This window comes from Anastrepha obliqua, chromosome 4, assembly GCF_027943255.1.
Source record: "Anastrepha obliqua isolate idAnaObli1 chromosome 4, idAnaObli1_1.0, whole genome shotgun sequence".
In the NCBI taxonomy this organism is placed as follows: domain Eukaryota; kingdom Metazoa; phylum Arthropoda; class Insecta; order Diptera; family Tephritidae; genus Anastrepha; species Anastrepha obliqua.
In genome coordinates this window covers 88,995,841-89,021,206 of record NC_072895.1, presented here as the reverse complement: position 1 = coordinate 89,021,206, position 25,366 = coordinate 88,995,841, and the positions used below count along the sequence as shown (strand labels likewise).

Here is a 25,366-nt window from a genome sequence, read left to right as displayed (position 1 = left end):
CCGCATGCTTTGGCATAACCGGAACATATAAAACTTGCCCCAGTGCTGCTCTGAATGTCCTTTTGCACTTACTTCCCATCGACTTTTCCGTCATTTCCATAGCAGCTCAAAGTGCAATCAGGTTAAAGGAGATTGGCCTCTGGAGGCAATCTCTCAAGGGACATGGTAGCATTTTCAGGCAGTTAACACCGTATTTCTCCGAACTTCGAACAGATCTCTCTATCCGAAAACTAGAGGGGAAAATCTGCACCAATGCTTGCATCTCTGACTTCACTGACGTTTCCAAGATGGAATCGGGAGTCGGAGCAGGGGTTTTATCTAAATCAGCCAATTTATCTATCTCCTTTAAACTGCCGCATACTGCTAATGTTTTTCAAGCAGAAGTCTTTGCGATCCTGCAGGTATGTAAAATGCTTAGGGAGCGAGGGAGATATTAACATTTTCTCCGATAGTCAAGCCGCGATCAAGGCTCTCACGCCGCCATGGTGCGGAATGAAATTAGTAAACTTCTTTAAGGAAGAGATCAGATATCTTGGGTGTGCAGGTAACATTTATCTAATCTGGGTTCCAGGACATAGGAACGTAGAGGGAAATGAAATTGCTGATGAGCTTGCCAAGAAGGGGACTGAATTGGCCTCAGTTATCGGTATCCCCCTGACGGTTGTTAAAGGGGACCTGCACAAATTATTTCTCAGCAAAGCACAGAAAAGATGAAGCTCTATTTCTTCATGTGCTATTTCGAAAATCCTTTGGCCCCAGTACAATATACGAAAGGCTCAGAAAGTCCTTTGGACCCCTCGCCATTCAATTTCCAAACTCGTAGCTGTGTTTATCGGTCTCTGGACGATCGGCACATACGCGGAAAAGCTAGGGTTACCACTTAACCCCCATTGCAGAAGCTGTGGGGACCTTTCAGAAAAGGAGACTGTAGAGCACTTTCTCTGTAAACGACCGGGTTTGACAACTAGACGATTAAGATCACTGGAAGCTCCTTTCTTCGACATCCTGGGCAGTGCGCCAACCTAAATCCTATCAATCTTCTCCATCACAAAAACAACTCTGGCTGGTGGTGGATATCTGCCTATTTGAGGTCTCATAATGGTATCAAAACGGCGCTTTAATGCCACTTGAGGAGTGCCAAACTGGCACTTCAACCATTTCACCTACCTACCACTAAAGCCAATAATGATCTCTTGCAAAGGGACGGGATATTTTAATTTCAACACCTCACACCACTTACTTAATGGTGGTAAAACCAAAAAAATATATATATATACATATATATATATAACGGATATTTTAAATTCTCAACGAAGCGGTGATGCCATTGGTAAGCCATGTAATTTATTGAAATTTTTCGAGCGGCACAAGGAAATCGTTAGATAAAGGCAGCGTACCTATTTTAATGACCTTATGTGTATATTTTAGTAAGTAAGTAGTAAGTAATTCTTCTTTATTTATTTATAAATATTTCATCTTACATTACAATAATTTTTACAATAATTCGTTTAAATATACATATAAATACATAAAGAAAGAAATAATAAATTTGTGGCAATAACAATGTTGTCTGTCACAACTCAAAAATTAATCAAAAATTGAACTCTGCAATAAGAAAAATGTGTATATTTAATATTTGTTTTTTCATTAAGTATTAAAAGTAAATAACAATTTATTTATTTATACTTACATACATTTCAGTTCATACACATCTTGAGATTCTGAGTTCTTTTTTTTCAAGCTAAATATTCCAAAGTAATTAAACAAAGATCATAAGCACCTAAAATTTACGTCATAAGTGCCAAATGCAGGCCAGTGGCCTTTAATTTTACTGCAAATGTGCTTGTTATCTTGTTTTGATTATTATAAACTTTTTTTTTAATATTTTCGCTTTATTTAACATAAATATAAATAGAAATTGTCACTTAACAACATTTGTTTCTTAAAATAGTAAAAAAATTGTTCTAGAAATTATTTCAATACCACAAAAACAAAAACATCATAATACTCTCATTAGTACCGTTACATTGTACTACTTGTCTATGTACCTTACAAAATTAGCCTCTGCCTCTGCCACTTTTTTCTACAATATTGGATAACTACACTCACTGGCAATGCCACAAAAGCTATTCGCATTCCGCAGCACACGCATAAAGCCACCTTCGCCCCAATTCTCCGAATACGAATTCTTAATAATCCAATAGTCGCGCCCATTTTCACTGCCATAACCGACCACGACCACCGAATGATTCACCTCTCCCTGATTGCATTCGTTATCATCGTATATGCCGCCCATGTATTGCTCAAATGATATAGGCGAACCGTTGATGGAACAAGCCAAAGGTCCCAGCGTGGCAATGACCTCCTTCATTTTCTCCTCATCACCGGGCTTAATGCGTGCATAATCACGTATCTGTACACCTTTGCCCGTATCGTTGCGGTGACATTGCGCATTCTCCATTTGTGTGTAGGGGTAATTGTTCGCTATCGAAATGCCATGATCGCGTATATATTCGAAGCCGTACTCCTGGAAGCCACCATCGCAGCCCATATTGCCATATTCCTCGGCACAATCGACCAGATTCTGTTGTGAAAGTGGCACCAGTATGCCAGTGCGGCGAAAGAGGTGACCCTCGAGTGCGGCAGCAGTGGCAAATGACCAACATGAACCGCAATCGAAACCCTGAAATCCGGGTGGCGTAACACCGCCCTTTTCACGCCAATCAAATGAGTCAGGCAAATTTTGGATATTCGCTTTAGCAGTGACGAAGTTGGTATGTTTGGAGGTGATTTCCCTGCGGTTAGAAAGAGGAGATAATAAGCAAATGTGAAAGAAAAAAAAATTGTATATACAAAACGCGGATATACTCGGGTAATATTATAATTTATCGCTATATATAATACCTTCACAATGCATTTTAGATTAGCTCTTTTATGAAATATTCATTATTTCATTATTTGATCATTTAGAAATGTAATACAGAGAAAAAACAAAAGAAAAAAATAATAACAACCATAGTCTCGCTTTACCCATAAGTAGGTTAGTCACTCATAGAATTCACAAGGCTGGTCAATGAATATTTAAAGTCATTAAACCTCGCCATTAAGTCGAATTCGATACATGAAAAGTATTGTTGTGTGGTCAAAAACAAAACAAAACAAAGCAAAACAAACAAAAAATTTATGCACCAGTAGATGAGTGTCTGAGTTCAAGCGGAAACCGGACTTTGACCACCATGCGCTGGTTTATTAAAATATAAATTAAGTAATATCACAATGACATACAACTTTAAACTTTTAATCCTATACAATATTGATTTATAGAAAATGTGAGCACTATCGGTCCACTTAATGTACAAATCGGCAAGTTTTCAGCAATTGTGGTTAAATTTCCAGCACACTTACACACTTACACATTTGCAAATTCACCATCTGCTTGTATCCATATTTTCCTCTCAAGACGACCGGCAATTTTCCGTCTTATTTTAACAGTCGCGCATAAGGCAAATTAATAAGGTTGAAGGAGATCAGCTCATTTGACTTTTTTTTTTTTAATTTCGTGTGTTTAAACTGTTAACTTTAAATTTTTGTTTACCTTTCACTTTCTTGTTGCCTAGAGAATTCAAGTAACAACAAAATTCATGTCAATGGGACTAGATACAAAATTTGTATGAGACAGTATTCTGATTTCAAAATGCTAGGTTTTCACATTTTGCACTGCAAAATTCTATAGGGTGGGCCATGTAAAGTTTGCTTTTCGAATCGGCTATAAAAAAAAAATACCAGTCTAACGGTTAGACGCGATAGAAGTGAAACCTTCCGTAAAACAAATTGAGAGAGAATGAGACGAAAGCAGCATTAGGGGCGGGATAATTATAGGTTCATTATAATATTGCTATAAAGTTCATATTTTATTCATCCTCAATGTTTTCAATTTCAACAAATGATATGAGTGGCTTATGATAGCTAAAATATGATACAAATGCTTTGGTTTCGATGTTGTCAACATATCTTTGAAATACCGTGTCTATTGTTGTTTCACGACACTTTTCTGCATTATTTTTCGGCATAATTGCGGTAAATTTTTAAAAATGAAAATATTTACGAATATAAAAATACGGACGCAATACAGCACACGCGGTTGCTATTATGAGCGTCGTAACGCGTACATTACACAGACGTACTAACATACACGCAAACATTCGTAGGACGCTTGGTTTGAATTTTTTATTGTATGCTATACTATGGCCTAGCCTATGTACGTACATACATATTTGTGTTCTGAACTTCCAGCAAAACAATGCTTATTAATATACACATATGCATCTACATACAACCGCACACACAGGCCACTCACTTTATTCCTGTAAATGCGTATGTCGTCCAAAGCTAAAATTCTATGCCTAGCGACTACAAGAACAAAATGCATTAATAGGCGCAGGCGTAGCGGCCATCATCCTAGTTGCCATAGCGCTGAACAGTCGCGGCGGCGCCGAACAGTTTCAACTATTGTACTGTGCAACAAAAACTCATCATCAAAAAATTGATTTATAAATTCGAGCTCATAGTTCTAAGAGCAAGTACTTTCATTCATAAAACGAGCCGCCCATATGCTAATTTTCTCGACAATTCGAAAATAGTCAATATTGGAATATTTCGCGTAGAATTATTTGCCAATATTCAATTTTTGTCAAGTCGAGTGCCCGCGGCTCCGTAAATATGTTTGCACCCATATATGTATGTAAATATATGTTTCTAAATGCTCGACAACCGCAACTGCCTGTTCAAGGTTACTGTACATTAGGCCGGGTCGATTTGTGGGAAGGCAAAAAAATCGCCCATTGCTCTGTGAAAATCATATTCTAAAAAGTTCGACCCATATTGGGGGACATCAGAATTCGTTTTAGAGGTATGGTTCCTTCGGCAAAGTTTCTTATTTTGATCCCTAGAATACGATTTTCATAGAGCAATGAGCGATTTTTAAATCGACCCGCCCTACTGTACATGCAATGCTGTGCCTATGAATGCGCGCTGGATTTCTTGAGAAATTTTACCGTATGTTTTGCTGTGGCGAGGCACATATGTACATACACACAACATATATTCATATATCCGCATATATACATACATATATAAATTCACAAATTTAAATTTGCTTATGCCATTCTTCTGTGTGCCTGGTAATGAAGCATTTTCTATACATACATATATATACGTATATCTTTTTTCTTCTTCTTTTTGGTGTCACTTTTTCGTTTCACTTTTTCTCAAATCACTCCCAACGATTCTAAAGAAGTTTTCACTTCAAAAACTAATCAATATTTTTTCAAACTTTTTTTTTTTATTTTGAAGATTGAACATTGTCATTTATGAATGAAAAATAATATCGTTCAAATGACTGCCACGACTCGCTTTACAGTAGGCCTTTCGATCAAGCCAATGTTTAAGCACATTTCCGATTGTTTGGGATCCAATTTCATGAATGGCAACTTCGATTTCGTGTTTTAAAGCATCAATCGTCTCTGGATGGTTCGCATAGCATTTTTCCTTAACGGCTTCCCACAAAAAATAGTCCAACGGGCTTAAATCACAGCTCCGAGGCGGCCAATTGATATCGGAATTTCGACTGATTATTCGGTTTTCAAAAACGGTAGCCAAAAGATCGAGTGTAACTTTGGCAGTGTGACAAGTTGCACCGTCCTGTTGACACCAAATGTCGTCCATGTCATCCTCTTCAATTTTTAGAAACAACTCGTTGAGCATGTCACGGTAACACTCGGCATTTACTGTAACTGCGGAAGTAGAAGAAGACTCGCCACTTTGGAAATAGGTTTTCAATATTTCCCAATTTCGTTCAAGCGTAAAGCGTCCCATTTCGTAAATGTCAAACCTTTAAGTAAATTATGAACACATTTGACATGTCATTTGTGTTACTATTCTCAAAAAAATAGGTGGTTCAAAAAGTAAACGATATATGGCCCACCCTGTACAACTTTTCCTCGATGCGCATTGAAACACAACTTTTTACCCGATTTTTTGTAGCATGGTTTGTCATATTTAAAAAAAAATTAAATTAGATATACATAAATGACGAAAAATTGGATGACTTGGTGGAAAATTGTCATTTTTGATTTTCTTATTTTTGTTTGTTTATTATTGCTATTGTTGCTACTTCTACTTCAAAATCAACTGTTTATGTTTATACCACGACTAATCGAGATAAACTTTATGCTTATGACTATGGCTGTGGTTGTGGTTTTGACGCCTTTTATTCCGCCTTTTGCAATTACCAATTACAAATTTCATTTCTACTCACTCGCCAATAAATGTGATCCTTGATGCCGTCAATCTGCCCACTTCTTGACGCGTCAAATCCGCCAACGGATTAATGGTTAATTGAAATGAACTAATCCCCAGTACGGCATTTTTATTCGTCAAATCCACCAACGATTTCTTCGCAATAAATATTGATTCACGATATGCCCGTTCCTTTGCATCCGTATAAACTTTGCCCGCTTGTGTCAAATAGTCATCGAAATTTTGTACATCACATAATTTGCGAAAAGTTTGTTGGGCCAATGTGGGCGTATGCCAAATGAGGAGACAACAAAAAGTTGCGGGCAACAGAAGATGTAATAGGCGCGTGAAGTGCATTTTTTATAACAGTTGAGTTTTTAGAAAGCTGTAAAATGTAAAAAAAAGCAAATATGAAGTGGATATTTTCTAACCCATAAAAATAAAGTGGCTTACAAATTGTCATTGCTTGTTTAAAGCGATAAATTAAACATATGAAAAGTGCTAATTTCTAGTTCATATTTGCAAGTACTTAACTGTAGTTAAAATAGTGATAAATATAGCATCATTCGCCATAAATCACACAGCTATTGAATGATACTTCAGTTGACGATCCACCTCCATGTACGAGTATTCATTTATTTATTTATTAGATTTTAAATCTAAGCTTAGAAAGAAATTTTACTTAATGAGTAACGCAAATAAAGTAAAGTACCGCGGCGTGCACGGTTTGTCTAACTTTGACGTAGGCATTGGCGTCAAGTTTTAGGATTCTCTAGAAAAAATACTCAAATCATTAGTCAGCTCTTATAAAAATTTAAATTATTTAGCTAATTAATTAGTAAAATATTTCAAATGCTGCTTTCAATATTGAGGTCGAGACTCCACTGCTCACTTAGTGGCTACGTATGTATGTATTAAATACATATGCACTCACACATATACATGATTTTAAAATAGCTTTAATTTGGATTTGCCACGCGTTTATATAGTAATTTTTATGCATTTGAATCAGTGTGGAAATACTTGATTAAGAGCTAAAATATTACAACAACATAACGAGCTGAATTCTCAAGCTGATGGCATTGTACGATTGTGACCGTAAATACTTTCGATATTTTTATTGATATATTTTAAAGTGTCAATCCCTTGAGAAAACTTCGCGCCTCTATTCAGATACATATTTTCTAAGCCCCATTATCATCTGTAATATAAATGTAAATGATGATCAGATAAGAATGATAAGAAAATAAACTTAAATAAAAAAAAAAAACAACTGTGTGAGGTATCAAATTGCTTCTAACTTTATTTTGAAGATGAAAGTTGCCTTTTAGACTTAGCGCCTTTGCAACGGTAACGATGAGCTGTAATTCGACAGTTCTATCAAAAAGTTTGGTATTTTTTAGCATAATACCAAACGAACCATATTATAGTTGAAAAAGCTGGGTCCATTGGGGGTAGAGTACCGCACAAGGGTTTTCAATATGTCCATGTACACTCTCGTAATTGCTGACAAGTGGATATAAGGGAGGGAGGTCCCACTACTGAAACCTGGGAAACCCGCAAACCAAGAGGATTCTTATCGGTCCATAAATTTCCTTTCCCCAGTAGTGAAGACTCTTGAAGTCCTTCTACTCCCACTCTAAACGAAACAACGGCCCCAGCCTCACACCACCATGGCTTTCGAAGAGTGCACAGTACCACCCCAGCACTCACCGTCATAAGTACCCAGATCAACCACGGGCTCAACCAAAACCGCCCCTGCAAGAGGATTGTCCTAGTAGCGGTGGACCTAAAGAAGGCTTTCGATATTGTCAGCTACGCCACGCTACCAGATGACATTTTACAGCCGACACTCCCGGCTGAAGAGGTGGTCCGTGAACTATCTGAGTGGCTGACAATCGTAGGTGATATTTCGAGACCAAATCTGTACAGAGGAAAATAAAGCCAACTTCTACATCCCGAAACTCCCCCAGCCACCCTCTCCTGGCCTGCTACGCCGACTATTGTAGGATAATGGAGTTGGGCAATGACATTGCTGGCCTGTGCGCCAAAGTAAACGACTACCTCGCCCACCTTTCTCGCTTCTTCACTGCGAGGAATTTACAACTCTCCCCCACGAAGTTCAAGACGACCTTTTTCACCACCTGGACAAAGGAGGTCAAACTGCAACTTAAGATAAAAGTCGTCACACTAATTCTGACTATTAACCATCACAAAATTTTGGGTGTAACCTTTGACAGTTTGCTTTACTTCTCTGCGCTTACAATCGCTATTGCCACTAAAGTCCAAAATCGCAAAAAGTCCTCAATCGCTTGCTGGCAGCACTTGGGGCAAAGACAAAGAAATGTTGCTGGCGACATTTAATGCAATAGGCCCGCCGGTTCTAAACTATGCTGCGTCTGTCTGGTCGCCTGGAACTAGTGGCATGCAGTGGTCAAAGCTTCAGACATGCCAAAACATTGCTATTCGATCAGCGACGGGATACCTCGTGATGTCTATTCTGCAACACCTACATAATGAGGCACAGATGCTCCCTGTGAAGGAGGACAACCAACTGCTCAGCAAGCGATTTCTAATAGGGTGCTATAGTTGGTCTCACCCATGCAGACACCTGCTTAAGCCGGAGCCACCTCCCAAGCACGTCAGGAGGCACCTCCTCAATTCCATCGACACTACACTGGCAGGCTTAGGTGTACAACAACAACAACAAATGCCTAAATACATCGTAATCTCAAATTTCTTACAATAGCCGAAGAAATAAAAACTTGCCACATCACACAATATAAGACCCCAATTGCATTCAAACCCTTTAATTGCAGAAATAACTCTCTATCCGATCTTCTTTAATAGACTGAAGAGGAAGTGAACAACGGATATACTTATTTCCGCCATAAGTTCTGTTATAAGTTTAGTCTGTTATAGATATGATATTAGAATACCTTTTTTAATGAAGCCCGTTTTATTTACTCATATAAATATTAAGAAAAAAAATTTTTAATTTTCATTCGAAATGGTCACCATTTGCCACACAAGCCTTCAAACGATTAGGTCTTTTAGCTATTGCAGCGCGCACGGTTTCCATGGATATTGACGTCACTGCTCGAACCAAAGAATGTTTCTGTGAGGTCTTCGGCAGTCCATGGTCGCCAATTCTGACCATAAACTGTGTAATCAAATGGATTCAAATCTGCACTTCCAGACGGCCAATCATCTGCGGCTATAAACTCAGGAATATCGTTTTTAACCACCGTTCGGTGGTTTTTGTCTTATGGGCAAGAAGATTCAACACTCGCCATTGAAGAGAGTACTGCTCAACTGCGTCACTACGCCTTCTAAGACATCCTCCTGGTACACTTTTGCTCCGGTCTTAACCAGAAATCTTAGCAGAAATCAAAAGATGGAATGGATGAAACGGAAGAGAGGAAATGGAAAACGATGAAGATGTGCCTTTACAAGACACGGCTCACCAAATCATAGCGGAGGTTGAATGGTGGCAAGATACGCAGAATAGGCAGCGATTTATAAAAGTTGAATTCTTTTTGTGGTTAAGACTGCTACAGACCATATTTCACAGCACAGACTTAACATTTAAGTTAAAAATCATCAGCTTTGTTCCGGTAGTCAACTGTTTAGAGTGCCACATGATTTTAGGTGTGGCAAAATACGACCTGGCTTTGAATATTCTGTGTTCGATGTCAGCAGTTGTGCTGCAATTTCATCTGCATAGTCGAGGTCATCCAAATATTCCATGGTGATTGGATTTCAAAGAACACCTCTGCTCTGGTTGGGCATCAAGAGCGTTGCTCAGCACGTCACTAATCGATATTAGAAACAGAAGTGGTGTCAGGATACATCTTTGTCTCACTCTCGCGACTGCTGAGATTGGGGTAGAGAGCGTACCATCGTGTAGCACTCTAGATTGGAAATCAATCAATATTTAATTCATCAATATATTGGGATTGGATCATATAAACCAACTTAACTGGAACTTTTTTCTGATTGCATTCGAGATGCATTGAAGTTGAAGCCGTTCAAAGGCCTTCTCAAAGTCAAGAAAGACGAGGTAGCGGGTTTCCTGCAAAGAGATTTAACTCGTGAAAATTTTCGTGCAACGATTTATGGATAACAAGAGTGCACTGCCGTCGATTCTTGCATGAGGAATTTCGTGAAGATCCGCCAAAAATCGTTCTTGTGCTAGAAACAATCGATGATGTGCGTCAATTGATAACGAAAGATCGTCACGTGGCATATCGTGACCAGCATACATTCAATATTGCATAAACAGTTGGTCGTCAAGAAGATTTGTTCATTGATAATTTTCCAAATTTCGATGCGTGTCGATTGGTAAAAGGAAACGTTGAAGAAATTGGGCCGTGGTGGCAACAGATGACGAATCTTGGATCTATGCATATGAGCCGGAAGCAGTCGACAGTAAGAGTGTTCCAAGGCGAGCTTAATCCAACAAAAATTGTGATTTCTGATTTCTGATTCTGATGCAACTCAACCATTAGAGAAACTGAGTGGTACACCACCAATTCTCTCCTACAAGTTTTCAAAGAATTGAAGAAAACCAACCATTGAAGACAAATTATCCTTCACGGGCTCTCACGTATCGGCTTATACAAAAGAGCGTTTGAGCACTCAAAAGATCGAATTAATAGATCATTCGCTTAAGGGTCATTATTTGGCACCTAACGCCTTTTTTCTATTCCTGAACATCAAAAATGAAGTGCAAGGTCAACGGTTTTCAACGTCTAAAGAAGCTGTTGAAACCTTCAAACTGCTCGTTTTGGAGGTATCCACTACTAAAGTGGAGATATCCACTTCTTTCAAGCAAATGCAGAAGTGCATTGACTTCCAAGCGCTATACTGTGAAAAACAATAACATCATTTTCATTATTATTTCACTGTGTCTTCATTATTGGGCGCAAAATATGAAAGGCAATCCTCGTAGTACATTAATCGAATAGCCGTTTCGGCTTCGCTAGCAGTGCTTCAAGCGATCGGTCTAATTTTTAATGGCATGGTGTATATGCGGCGTTGATAGTTATGCATTAATTTTTATTTTAGACAAAATTTTTATTTTTTATTTAATTTTTTTATTTTTGTTTTATTTTTTATTTTTTGAAAACAGTTGCATAAGTGTTTTTCTGCAAAATATGCCTTATTTTCCTGATTTGAATGTGTCTCCATATCAACGTGCAGTCATACATGCATATTTTTACTCGGCTACAACAAATGTTGCTTTTCTCTCATATTTTTTGGGCTGTTAACTAACATGTAATTCCCCTCCGCCAAAATAAAGTACTACATCCAGCGTTAAATATTAATATAGAGAAAGGTCTTGCTCATCACACTTTTTCTCTCCATTTTAGGATGCAAATACAGTATTTCTCTATGCCAATACAAAAGTACAAATTATCAAGTAGCTTATACGAAAATCATTTGAAGAGCAGAGGCAGAAAAAATTTATTATCATTCAACTTGATTTTGAAGCACCAAAACGCCTTTAGCGGCATTCAACTGCCACGCAGTATTTGTATAAAATCACTTGAAAAGTGAAAGGAGCGACCAACCCGTGCGCACACTTGACCACAAAAGTATTTGTATAAGTATAAAAGAAAATATAGTAACACAACTGCGAAGTTTAAGCCTGCCGCATTTCGTAGCAATGAAGCAGTGAAGATGAAACGGCAAAAAAGCATGTTGGCATGGACCCTGTAAGACATTTCACTTGATTTGAACTGATGTGCTGCTGGTAAATTTGACAACTTAATTCTACATTTTTTATATATGTACACATGTTTATATTTATCATACAGGTAGTGTAATGATTTGAAATGTGCCACAGGAATTATTTTCATTCTGCCTTGATTCTGTCTCATTTTTCAAAAAATTTTTTTCAAAAATAAAAGTAAAGAAACGTCCGATGTGCCTACATCAATCTGGCTGGCAATCAACTTTTTTCTAGGTATTGGACTAAACTAATTATTTTGACGAGATTTGGTATTAAGTGAAAAAGCAATTTCTCCAATTTTCGAAGTTAGCCTCCGAAACCGGGATGTGGGCCGTCGAAGTTCGCAATAGGAGCTTTAGTAAAAAATTATTTAAAATTAATGTGTATAAACAGATAAAAAGGTAAAAATATGGTCGGGTTACGCTTATTCTACCTATTTAAATAGCTTATGACTGTTTTTGCTCGAAATTATATTACATAGGCTGTAAGGGGTCAAAAATCAGATTTTCGAAAAATTAAAAATTTTATATTATAAAAAAGTCCATTCATTATGACAGCTTTTTATTGAGCCGAAGACTTGGTTACCCTTTATTGCAGCAACGTTATATCTGAATGTTTAACAAACGCCTGCCTTTCTTGGTTCAGCGCGAGAGCAAAAATTAATTGCTCACCATGCAGACTGCGCCACTCGCGCCGGTGGGACAGGAGGAGAACAACTGTTGGGCTTAATAAGAAAATAAGGTAAACACTTTGGCTATGAGACTTAATATTTTCTTCACTGTTCACTGATGAAGTACATACATAATCACTTATCGCACACTTAGTCACATTTCATTCGGTCATACCCGAATGCGTTGATTCCCCTTCCTCTCGAACTGGAATTGCAAGTGAGTAGCAAGTGCTTTGATGCTTCTGCGGACGAATTGTAGAACCTACAAGAGTCGCTAGGGCACATCACGAGAGAGTGCAAGTAACTCCGCGGTATACAATGACTCGTGGGAATGTCTGCAAGCATTCTCACTTTATGCTTTAGGAGGTTTATAAGTTGTTTGAACCTTTTAAGGGGGAAGCTACTCGAGGCGACGAGAGTTTTTCAATCATTGTTTGCGTGAAACTGAGACTTTTTATTATCTTAAAATAAATTTCATATTACTATTCATGCTTAAATGAAAATACAGAAATTTCTTTCGAATACAAAAAAAAATGGCGGCGCTATAGCTGCTCACACGTGGCTCCTTTAATTTGCGCCATGGAATGTGCAGCCTCTTGTAATCAGCTTACATCGACCAACAAAAATTCATTTAAATAACGAGGAAAAAATGAAAATTTGATGTGAAGAAGAAAAAAATTACACTTTTTTGTAAGCAAATTGATCAAAATAATATGTTTAGTGATGGTTAAGTTAGGTTAAATGGCTGCCCTAGCTAAGGGCTCACTTGAACAAATATTAAAAATTCGTCCGTTGTGGTGCCATACATGGGGAGGATAGTTTAGTGTTAAATAATATAAAATTTGAGGTACATGCAAAGGCCATTATGTTAAAGTATAACCCTTCGAAATCTGAAGTTGATATCTTGATTGCTTTTTGAGTTATATTCGACGAAACGCGTTTAAAGTTTTCGTTCTTACTCATATTTCGTTCGACGCTCATCGCAGCATTGACTTTATAGGGACTTTTTAGACTTTCTATTTAAGCTTAAAACATTGAAAATATATTATTTGGATTGTTAATAAATTATTAGAGCAAGCAAAGAAATGGAAAATTTTAAAGTGGTGGAGCTGCTCCCTTAAGTTTGTATACTCTAAGTAAGGTGGTTTCACCCCAATTCCATGGTTTTTACATAAAATTTCTAGATTAAGATTTGTGGTAGGCATTTTTTCAGCTTATTGAATCTTAGTAAGATAAAGTGCAAGTTTTGATTTGCTACAAAATTTCGTTGATTTATTATAACTTTTTTCCTTGACGGGTTTGCGCATTTTCTCCACACAGAAAAAGGTCGCGCATTCCAAGCTTTTACATTTTTGTGAAAAGTTTGAAATTTGGATGTACCTGGTTTTATTGGACAATAAACAACATTTTTAAGAAAAAAAAAAATAAATCGAAAAGTTCTCAAAAACTGGTCAAAATATATGTAATATTTATGTGCTACCATTTTTCGCGGGCCTACATTTCTACTCGCTTTTGATAGTTGCAGAAACAAAGAAAGCTTGAATTTGGTCATAACAAAAATTTTTATTCCACCGCCAAATTTTTTAAGTTTCAAGAACACAATTACTACTACTTAGTGTTATTTATTACATTTCAAATTATAGAGAATCTAATAGTCCGGGAGCCAGGGGGCGATTTTGAACAGACTTGTAAAATAAATTAAAAAGGTAAACTAATATACTTTATGCCAATTGAAATTTGTTTACATAATTTTGGACACATATGAAAATATATGTAATAATGATGGTCAGCTGCGTTTATAGCGGTGGGAAGACCGTCAGCCGAGCCAAGAATGTATCATTGCGTTCATACATCTCGGCGGCGCGCGGAATTTTCAATGCTTCGGCTGACGGTCTTTACACCGCTATAAACGCAGCTGACCATCATTATATATTTTCATATGTATGTTCGCCGGACCAGCTGACGATTGGTTTCGTAATCCATTGGATAGCGTCTGCCTTCAGGATTAAAATCAGTCGGCATGAAATGATGAGGTCAAAAAGACCCGCCTCCCGGACTATAATGCTAGTTAAAAAAAAATAAAACAAATTTTACAACGCCTACACTTCAGTTAGGTGTTTGGCCGAGCTGCTCCTCCTATTTGTGGCGTGCATCTTGATGTTCTTTCACAAATGGAGGAGTCTACACTTTTCAGCCGACTCCGAACGGCAATGGTTTTTTATGAGGAGCTTTTACATGGCAGAAATACACGGAGGTTTGCCATTGCCTGCCGAGGGGCGACCGCTATTAGAAAAATGTTTTTCTTAATTTTGGTGTTTCACCGAGATTCAAGCCTACGTTCTCTCTGTGAATTCCGAATGGTAGTCACGCACCAACCCATTCGGCTACGGCAGCCGTCAACAAAATTATAATAAAAATAAATAATTTTAAAATTTCACCTTATAAAATTAGTTACACATCAAAAATTATGATCGCAAATCTTAAAGTAGTGAAGATGTTCTCAAAATCAAATAAATTAGGCTGTTTTAAGATTTCCAGTTGATCTAATTTACGTTACATCATCTAACTAAAATCATCAATAAGTTTGATGTGAGTAACTATGTTAATATGGGTACAATTACAATAACAAAATATTACCAGTGATGAGCTACGAGTGCGGTAATTTATTTCACTACTTCAGACTTCTCTGCAGGGTATGCATTTACACCACCTATACACCTCCCACATCATTAGTTAAGCCACTTGCACTATTTCCTGTGCCGCAACTGCCATTTATTGCTCCTATAGCTTTCATCTGTGGTTCAAATTTTCCACTATAAAAAATTATAAAATCAAAGAAAGGTGAAACTCTCGTGCATAATCATCTTGAAGCACGAAAACAAAACCACTTCAAAAAAAAAAACGAAAAAACAAATCAAACAAATCATCAAACCGGCATAAGTGCACAAATACATAAATCAACATAAGCATGATGGTTATTTGCATACATACATACGTACAAAAACAACGCTGGCTGCCCATCAACTTCATAACTCAATTCAGTTAAGACACGCTACAAATTACAATTCATATTCAGCAGCTGCGTGGCGTCGTACAAGATGACAATGATGGGTTATGCGAAGTGATACAGTGTTTTGGACTTTTATGTAATTTTTAATTTTATAGGTAATTTGTTGATGGCTGCTGTAGCCGTGAGTGCTTTGCGTGGTTGTTTGTGCGAGTCATCCCACATAATGGATGAAAGATCATGTAAGAAATGGGTTTTCCCAAAATCGGTGCACCTCGACAAACCTTTGATTTTTGACGTGAAAGAGTTTCTTTAGAAAGACTGTAATATATTAACAATTTTATATGTAACGGTATTTTAAAATAATTAGAAATATGTAAAAGGTCTTTCAAAAGTAGCGCTTAGAGGTCAGTAGTGTATAATTCCTAGACGGTACTGTTGCGGAGTCTCGCTTAATTACGCAGTCTACTCATTTAAGTTATTTGTCTTTATTTTTTGTTCTTGTAAATTTGCCGTTTATCATTTCTTCACCTTGTGTTATTCGCCGTTTGTTATTGTAAATCTGCTGTTTCTTATTTCTCCAGTTTATGTATATAACCACCGGTTTTGTAAAGCGGGATGCGTTTCTCCACTTTTCTGGCTGCTTAACTTAGTGTAAATGCAATTTGTGAAACCGTTCACTTAAAATTGTATATAAACAGAACGAGAACATAGTTTAAGCAGTAGCCGGCCAGCCAGGAAAGTGGAAGAACGCATCGTGGTGAGTTATTCATTATATGTATGTACAGGGTGGGCCAAGCAAGACCTACTAATGTTAAGCAAAACTTTTTTATTTTTTGACATATTTATTTTTCTCTTTTTGTAGGTTATAATTGAACTGTTGGAAATTTATTATGGAACCCTACCGCAAGACCACCAACAACGACTACCATACGCTATTCGTTTTACACAATTAGCCCCACAAATTGATTTTTTAAATAATGTTTTGATGTCGGATGAAGCGCATTTCCATTTAAATGGTTATGTCAACAAACAAAACTGTAGATTGTGGAGCTCTGAAAGTCCAAGGGCAACACACCAACATCAGTTGCACCCATCTAAATGTACTGTTTGGTGCGGTGTTATGGCCATTAGAGTTATCGGTCCATATTTCTTCGAAAATGAGGATGAAACACCGGAATCGATTTTAGGAGCTTCTTATAGAACATTGATTGAATACTTTTTGCGGCCAATGGCGGAGCAGTATCCTAATTTGTGGTTTCAACAAGATGGAGCAACTGCGTACACTGCTAGGCAAACTATGGACCTGCTGCATGAAATTTTTGGCGAACGTCTGATTTCCAAAAATTCGGATTTCGCTTGGCCACCTCGTCCGCCAGATTTGGCTGCGCCCGACTTCTTTTTATGGGGATATTTAAAAGACAAAGTGTATCTTAATATACCAGAGACTATTAGACAGCTGAAGCAAAATATCCGAGACGAAATACTGAGTCTTCAACCAAAAACATTATGTGGTGTAATGGAAAACGCGTTAAAAAGAGCCAATCTTTGTATCGAGAAAAATGGTGGACATTTGTCTGATGTAATATTCCATACATAATTTCCATAAAATATATTCAATGTAAAAAAACAATTAATCAAAATAAATGATTATTGCAAAAGTTATTTGTGTTTAACATTAGTAGGTCTTATTTGGCCCACCCTGTACTTGTTAATTTCAATTTTAGAAATAAACGGAACCAAGCGGAATTGCCTATATATTGGATCTTGTTGAATTCACGCCACTACATCGGCGACAGGCACCTTTGGTTGGTTTGTCAAGTAGATGGATCTACAATTTTACATGGTGGAACAACGCCTTAAAATTATTAAAACTTATGATGCAAATGGTCAATCTTTAACAAGAACATATCGCAAAATTCGCAATTTTTTTTGTGGAAGTAATCGTCCGAATGAGTAGTCAATTCAAAGGCTGGTAGAAAATTTTCAAAAAACTGGTTTTGTTGAGGTCTGGCAGACCAAAAACTGGACTTATGTTGAGAATATTGCTGCTGTAGCCCAAAGTGTTGCTGAAGAACCTTCACATCGATATCTCGAAGTTCTGAACAATTAGACATTCGTGAATCATTTGTTTGGCGGATTTGACCTGAGCACGTCTCATGGTGGGCATTTAAATTATGGTCTTAGAGGTAGTCAAAATTTTCAAAAAATTAATTTTTTTTTTTTGCATTTTCTACGGCGGCCGCCATAGCCGAAAGGTTGGTGCGTGATTACCATTCGGAATTCACAGAGAGAACGTAGGTTCGAATCTCGGTGAAACACCAAAATTAAGAAAAACATTTTTCTAATAGCGGTCGCCACTCGGCAGGCAATGGCAAACCTCCAAGAGTATTTCTGCCATGAAACAGCGCCTCATAAAAATATCTGCCGTTCGGAGTTGGCTTAAAACTGTAGGTCCCTCCATTTGTGGAACAACATCAAGACGCACACCACAAATAGGAGGAGGAGCTCGGCCAAACACCCAAAAACGGTGTATGCGGCTATTATATATATCTCGAAAATATTGTGTGAAAATTTGAAGTGAGTCCGACAAACACTTTTCGAGTTATTGAACAATTAAGAAAAGGCGCTCGGACGCTACATAAATCGATAGCAAAACTTTAAACGCGTTTTTCTCAAAACTATGTTTTTTTAAACTGGTGTTCACTGTAACTTAAAAACCTATTGGTAGATTTCAATAAAATTTGTATTGCTTTTGAAAAATATAAAAAACTCGCGCCTGATCGAAAGATTTCCTTTTTTCAAAAATTTCGATTTTTTTAAACAATTAATTGTCGGTTTTTTATCGAAAATCTGAAAAATATTTCCTGAGGCCGCCATATTGTTAATTTTGAAGAAAAAGCTTCGATCAGGCAGAATATTATTTATTAATAAAACTAATTTTCTTTGTGCGATTGATTTTAGATGAATCTCCAAGGTCTTGTGATGATCACCAAGGGACTTCTGGAGAGACGGGCTTTACAATTATTATTATTATTTTTTTTTGAAATTTTGCTAAAGTCAAGTCGAAATATGATGTATTAATGCTGTTTTTATTTTTGTAAAATAAAGCAATTGACTAGCAAAAAAAAAATTATTGAAAATCATAATTTTTAGGGCCCCTGACTACTCCTAACCCCTTATGTTATTTCTCACATATAATTGTTAAGAGCCGTGTTTTGAATAGTGAAATCTCAAAGATGTTTTACATCATATCATTTGTTGTTTTAGCCGCTTACGATGTACAATAATATTAAACTTACGACAACCTGGTACTCCAATTATGTCCTACCTAATAAAGAAAACTAAATCTGTTATAAAAAATTACTTTTTTTCATTTTAGATGGGTGATTCCGTTGACTATTATGTTGTGCTTAGTTCAGCAGTGCAATTTTTCGAGAGTCTGCATTTAAAACTCGATAAGATATTACCAAAATCGGATACATTGCTCTGAAAAACTAAAATTCTTTCACGGATTATTTACTTACGGATAAATACATAAGTATCTTTAACACAGAAACATTAATAAACTGCTTCAAAATCTTCAGACAAAAAATTGAATAAAAATTGTAGAACAATCTGACTCTGCAATTGTTCTCGAGTCTTTAATTTATCATCTGCGTCGTGAATCCTAGTGAAGGCCATATAAATAGTAATTAGTTCCCCTTCTTAATATTTTAATGATTTCGTAGAAACTTTTCCTGAAATTTGCCGTTTACAGAAAATAGTGCATTCAATATATTTATTTTATATATAATTTAATAAAGGATAAAATTTATTACATATATAACTTGAAAAGTTTAAGATTTAAATATTTAATTTTTGTCGATAACATATCTGAACCCTACCTGCTGTTAACTAAGCTGATGTTGGTGACGCTTCATTTCTCCTGAAGTCGTGAAAGCCTCAAAGCAATAACAAAGTAGGCAATAATAAACACCGAGTGCATTTCTGTTAACAAAAGATTTCTCTCAAAATTAACATCTGCTGTTCGGAAGCAGCATGAAACTCTCGTAGTGGTAAATTGATGAAGAAGAGTTTGTCCTAAACACTGTAAACTTTTACAGTTATTAAATTCTCGTCACGAAATGAATGGTTGAAAGCAAGTTTTCGATTTTTTATGGCTTTTGTAACATTAGTTGAGGATCGCTTTAAATTATTGCTTAAGTCTGAGGGACACAATTATCAGAAACGGGGAAAACTCATTTATTTGCGTATTGGTAAAAAAAAATAATATATAAAACGCTTTACATAAATAGGTCTGTGCAAAACTTGCAGAAACAATTCAAGTATTCCGGGAATTTTATATAAAATTTATATTTGCCAATTTTGATTTTGCATGTTTAGTACACCGCGCACACCTTTGATTACAATCGAGAGAGATTTTACTTGTACCAAAAAATGGGAGTTATGAGCGAAAATCAATAGATATAGACACTTTACCATATAACGGATATTAAGTAAATTTTGTTGTTGTTGAATTGATGCACTACACGAAGCACATATTTCTCAAAGGCAAAGCGTGAACAAGTTTAACAAGTAAGACTTCGGCACACCATACGACAAATCGATATCAGTTATCAGAATCCACGTTCAGGTCGAGCGCGAAAAATTGTATATACATATGTTCGGGTATATATATGTACACCATGAGAAACGCCAGGTTTTTCATAATATGAAAAAAATGTATTTGCTTTTAAGTCATAAAATCAACCGCGCATTCTCTATATACTCCGGTAAAAAAAATATATACGATTGGCACCTTACATTGCTCCTCTATGACATGGGCTACAAAAGCTAGTAACTATAGCGCTTTGAGAATGAGGTGGCTTAAGTGAAAATATGAAAGCTCTGTAGTAGCTACTATCAAGTACGGACCCTAAAATTATTAAGTAATGCTCGGTATTTTTGAGTAATCGTGTTATTGCACGAAGTTCTGCTCATATTTCTCAAATAAAAAGGTTTTCAATTTTAAGGAAATTTCCCAATTTTTAACCAAATTAAAAACTCGAAGACTTATGAATAAAAAATATTTAATTTTCAAGCCTCACAATTTTTCTTGCTCTGCAACGGCATTGCATCAAGCCTGACATGCTTTCATAACGTGCCAATACGGCATTTGGCCTAACGGATACTTCAACATTTCCTTTTCCTAGAATTTTTAATTCATTAGGTCTAAATTTGTACCACAACATTTATGTACTAAAACTTCTCGAAACACACATAAAGCTTCATCAAATTTCAAGCATACAAGGAGTGGTAGTTGAACTTGGCTCCTCCATTTGTTGTAATGCAGTTTTTGGTCTGCCAATCCTTTGAATTATCGACTCATTCGGACGAAATCATGAATTTTCCGATATCTTTTTCTTTCAATAATTTTAACGCGTTGTTCTATAGTGCGAAATTGTTCATCTTCCTACTTGGCAAATGTCAATGATGACATAAAAAACTGGTTTTATCTAGGAATTATTCACTACTGATATCTAGGCGAAGCAAAAGGGAAGGTACCGAAGATTACAAATTATGAATTCTCCCACAGTTAAACAGTTGGTTCGTTATATTGTCGAGTTCTCTAAACATTTATTTAACCATTAAAAACTTTAGGACATAAGATATATTAATACGACGCGTATGACACCTATTGAATGCCCTAAATGATTGTATACTTTGAAGTAATCGTATAAGGAACTAATAAGGTGAAAGAGAGTTGATAGAGTTCTTTGAAATTGTCGATGATATTGGACCACCTCGTTGGCGATAAGAACCGTTGTTTAATGATGTTGCTGAAAGCTTTGGCCGAGGTACTGAATTATAGAACAAGGCCCAGCACTCGAAGTGTAATGAACTTCAGACAGCTCGCGTAGCTGATGCACGAGAATCAGCTTTCTGTTAGTTGGCTAAATGACAATCCAGAGTATCGTTCACAAGCGCGCGGAAGCATTTTGCTGAGAGTAAACGCGAAAAAAGAGAATCAATAATGGATTTCAAACGGGATTGCATTACATTTGGCTGGAAAATTACAACCAGCGATTGTTCGTGAGTTCGAGCACCTTAAAGTGAATAAAGTTTTTGTTTTTGTTTATCACACATTTACTCATTACAATGGTACTGGTAGCATCGCGGAAGGTCATCGTGGTTGTCATCAAAAGAGTGCAACGTCACGCGAAATGGTTCAAAAAGTGAAAAAGCGACTTGAGCGTAATTCCCAACCCCCGACGAATGACGAAAGAACTGAAAATATCTTACCGTAGCATCCGCCACATACTGAAAAATGATCTCAAAGTCAAGCCTTATAAGATCTAAAAGTCGCGAGATCTCACACCAAAGCAGCAACAAGTCAGACTTGAAAGAGCGAAGGAGTTGCTTTGCTTGGCCGAAAGCGGACAATTTCCGAACTTTGTGTTTTCTGACGAGAAAATTTTCAAATTGAGCCATTCGTAAACTCCCAAAACAATAGGATTTATTTTACCGACTGTTCATACGAGAATTTGAGTCATCGTTTGGCCGCCTGGAGGCAGCACCCGCCACAGGTAATGATTTGGGCCGTGGTAACCGCAGATTGGCGCTCTTTAATCGTTTTCATGGAGCCTGGCGTCAAGATAAATGCGAAGTATTATCGGGAAAGTATTCTGGAGGTTACTTTGAAGCCGTGGCCAGACAAACATTTCGGTGGCAGACCATGGCCGATTCAACAGGACTCAGCACCGTCTCACAAAGCTCGAGGGAACCAATAATGGCTAAAAAAACAACAACAACGTTCCGAACTTCATAACGTCCACACAATGGCTCTCAAATTCACAAAACGCGAATCCGCTGTATTATTCTCTTTGGGCCATTTTGGGGAGTAAAGACAAAACTAAACGATTCACCAGTCTGGAGGTGCTGAAAAAAGCGATTGTCTGTGAGTGAGCCAAAATACCTGCAAGTGACATTCAAGCAGCTTGCAATTCGTTTCTGGACCGTCTCAAGGCCATAGTCAGGGCAAAAGTTGGTCATATCGTGCAAAGGTAAATTGATTCTTAATTTTGTATTATTTTCACTCATTTTTTACTTTGAATTGAATACAATTAATTTTCCAAACTAAATGTATGGCTTTTTTAATTGGTTGCACTTCGAGTGCCGGACCCTGTAGTACGCATTAAGATAGGATTGTGAAATAGTGAAAGGTACTAATGTTTGTTTTACATTAAACCATTTTTAGACAAAACACTTTTTATCATTTGATGTTTCATGTTCACAGTTTATTTTACAGCTCCGCAAGCATCTTAACACAAAATTCGTATGAGTTTTTTTTAACAATTAAATTTCTAAATCATATTTTAATAACTAATAATAAGAAATTTTAATTTAATTTCAGTCAACAGTAAAATTAACTTTAATTGTAATTAATTATTGTGAGTTTCCTTCGTAAAGCACAATTTTGTGATTTCAACTTTCATTATTGCCGATTTTCTTTCACTTACACAAATACTGCAGTAATATTATTTAAATTTTTTCTATCATCGACCGATGCGCTTTAGTTCCGTCACACTTCCGGCAATGCAATTTTGTTGATACTCGTATGCAATAATAAATAATACGTTGTCCGGTTTTACGTAAACAAACGAAAAAAAAACCTCCCTCACACTTCACTTTTATTCACCTTCCGCTTCGTATACATACGAGTAGGTATGGCTAAAGTGTTCGTTTTCTTGTATAAATCCGCGAGTTGCGTGCCAATCCGCCGTGCCGTCCGTTAGCACCTAACAGTGAAGTCGAAATAAACCGATTTTATTGTTTGAAAACATATTTATAACAGCATCAAAGTTTCATTCAATCTTCGATTTGGTCGTCAAATCAACGGGCTGCCCCGCACGAGATAAATATCGATGTGTATGAGTGTTTGAATGTATGTATGCAAGTAATGGGTTTCCCAATAGAGCAGATGATAAAATAGACATTTTTCTTAATACACGAAATTAATTTTTTTTTTATTCTTCATATAATCTTTAACTCACGAAAGTGAATTTTTTAATTCAGCAAAGAATTTTTTTGTTATATCTAAGTGAAATAATGTAAAGTATAATAAATATTCGTACGTATGCATCTGTGGGCTTTTGATAAAATAATTAAAATCGATGTAGCGCCTTTTATCTGTCAAGCATTAAGGGGTTAGGGGTATTCAGAGGCCCGAAAATATAATGATTTTCAATAATTTTTTCTTGCTAGCCAATTACTTTATTTTACAAAGATAAAAACATAGCATTACTACTTCATATTTCGACTTGACTTTAGCAAAATTTCAAAAAAAGAATTAGTAATTGTAAAAGTTATCGCTGTTTATGGGGAGCCCGTTTCTCCGAAGTCCCTTGTGGTGATCATCACAAGTCCTTGGAGATTCATCTAAAATCAATCGGACAAAGAAAATTAGTTTTATTAATAAATAATCTTATGCCTGATCGAAGCTTTTTTTCTTTTCAAATTAACAATCTGGCGGCCTCAGGAAATATTGTTCAGATTTTCGAGGTAAAAACCGACAATTACTTGTTAAAAAAAATCGAAATTTTTCAATAAAACAAAATCCTTCGATAAGGCATGAGTTTATTATATTTTTCAAAGGCAGTATAAATTTTATTGAAATGTACCAAGCGGTTTTTAAGTTACAGTGATCACCAGTTCAAAAAAGATAGTTTTGAGAAAGACGCACTTAAAGTTTTGCTAACTGCTCCGGAGCGCCCTTTGTTAATTGTTCAATAACTCGAAAAGTATTTTTCGGATTCACTCAAAATTTTCACACAATATTTTTAAGATATTATACTTTAAGAAATGGCAAAATAAAAACGGGTCTGAAACAGGGTCTGACACTCAAAGTGTAACCAATTAAAAATGCCATAAATTAGTTTGGAAAATTACTTTTATTCAATTCAAAGTAAAAAATGAGTGAAAATAATACAAAATTAAGAACCAATTTACTTTTGCTGATATGACCAACTTTTGCCTTGACTATGGCCTTGAGACGGTCCAGAAACGAATTGCAAGCTGCCCGAATGTCACTTGCAGGTATTTTGGCTCACTCACAAACAATCGCTATTTTCAGCACCTCGAGAATGGGGAATCTTTTAGTTCGGACCTTGCTCTCCAAAATGGCCCAAAGAGAATAATCCATCGGATTCGCGTTTGTCGAATTTGAGAGCCATTGTGTGGACGTTATGAAGTTCGGAACATTGTTGTTGTTTTTTAGCCATTGTTGGTTCACTCGAACTTTGTGAGACGGTGCTGAGGCCTGTTGAATCGGCCATGGTCTGCCACCGAAATGTTTGTCTGGTCCGGCTTCAAAGTAACCTCCAGAATACTATCCCGATAATAATTCGCATTTACCTTGACGCCAGGCTCCATGAAAACGATTGGAGAGCGCCCATCTGCGGTTACGCCGGCCCAAACCATTACCTGTGGCGGGAACTGCCTCCTGGTGGCCAATCGGTGACTCAAATTCTGGTATGAATAGTCGGTCAAATAAACCCTATCATTTTGGGAGTTTACGAATGGCTCAATTTGAAAATTTTCTCGTCAGAAAACACAAAGTTCGGAAACTAACCGCTTTTGGTCAAGCGAGACAACTCCTTCGCTCTTTCAAGTC

The 25,366-nt window shown here is 36.7% G+C and overlaps 1 protein-coding gene across 1 annotated transcript; it reads right to left on the bottom strand.

Moving 5' to 3' along the window:
- Window positions 1-1,884: 1,884 nt before the first annotated feature.
- On the bottom strand, window positions 1,885-23,478 carry LOC129245107 (procathepsin L). The gene is made up of 3 exons (XM_054883094.1): window positions 23,214-23,478; window positions 6,317-6,682; window positions 1,885-2,795 (listed from the first exon to the last, which is right to left on the bottom strand). The coding sequence occupies exons 2-3, from the start codon at window positions 6,652-6,654 to the stop codon at window positions 2,084-2,086; spliced, it is 1,050 nt and encodes a 349-aa protein (XP_054739069.1). The 5' UTR covers window positions 6,655-6,682; window positions 23,214-23,478; the 3' UTR covers window positions 1,885-2,083.
- Window positions 23,479-25,366: the final 1,888 nt, after the last annotated feature.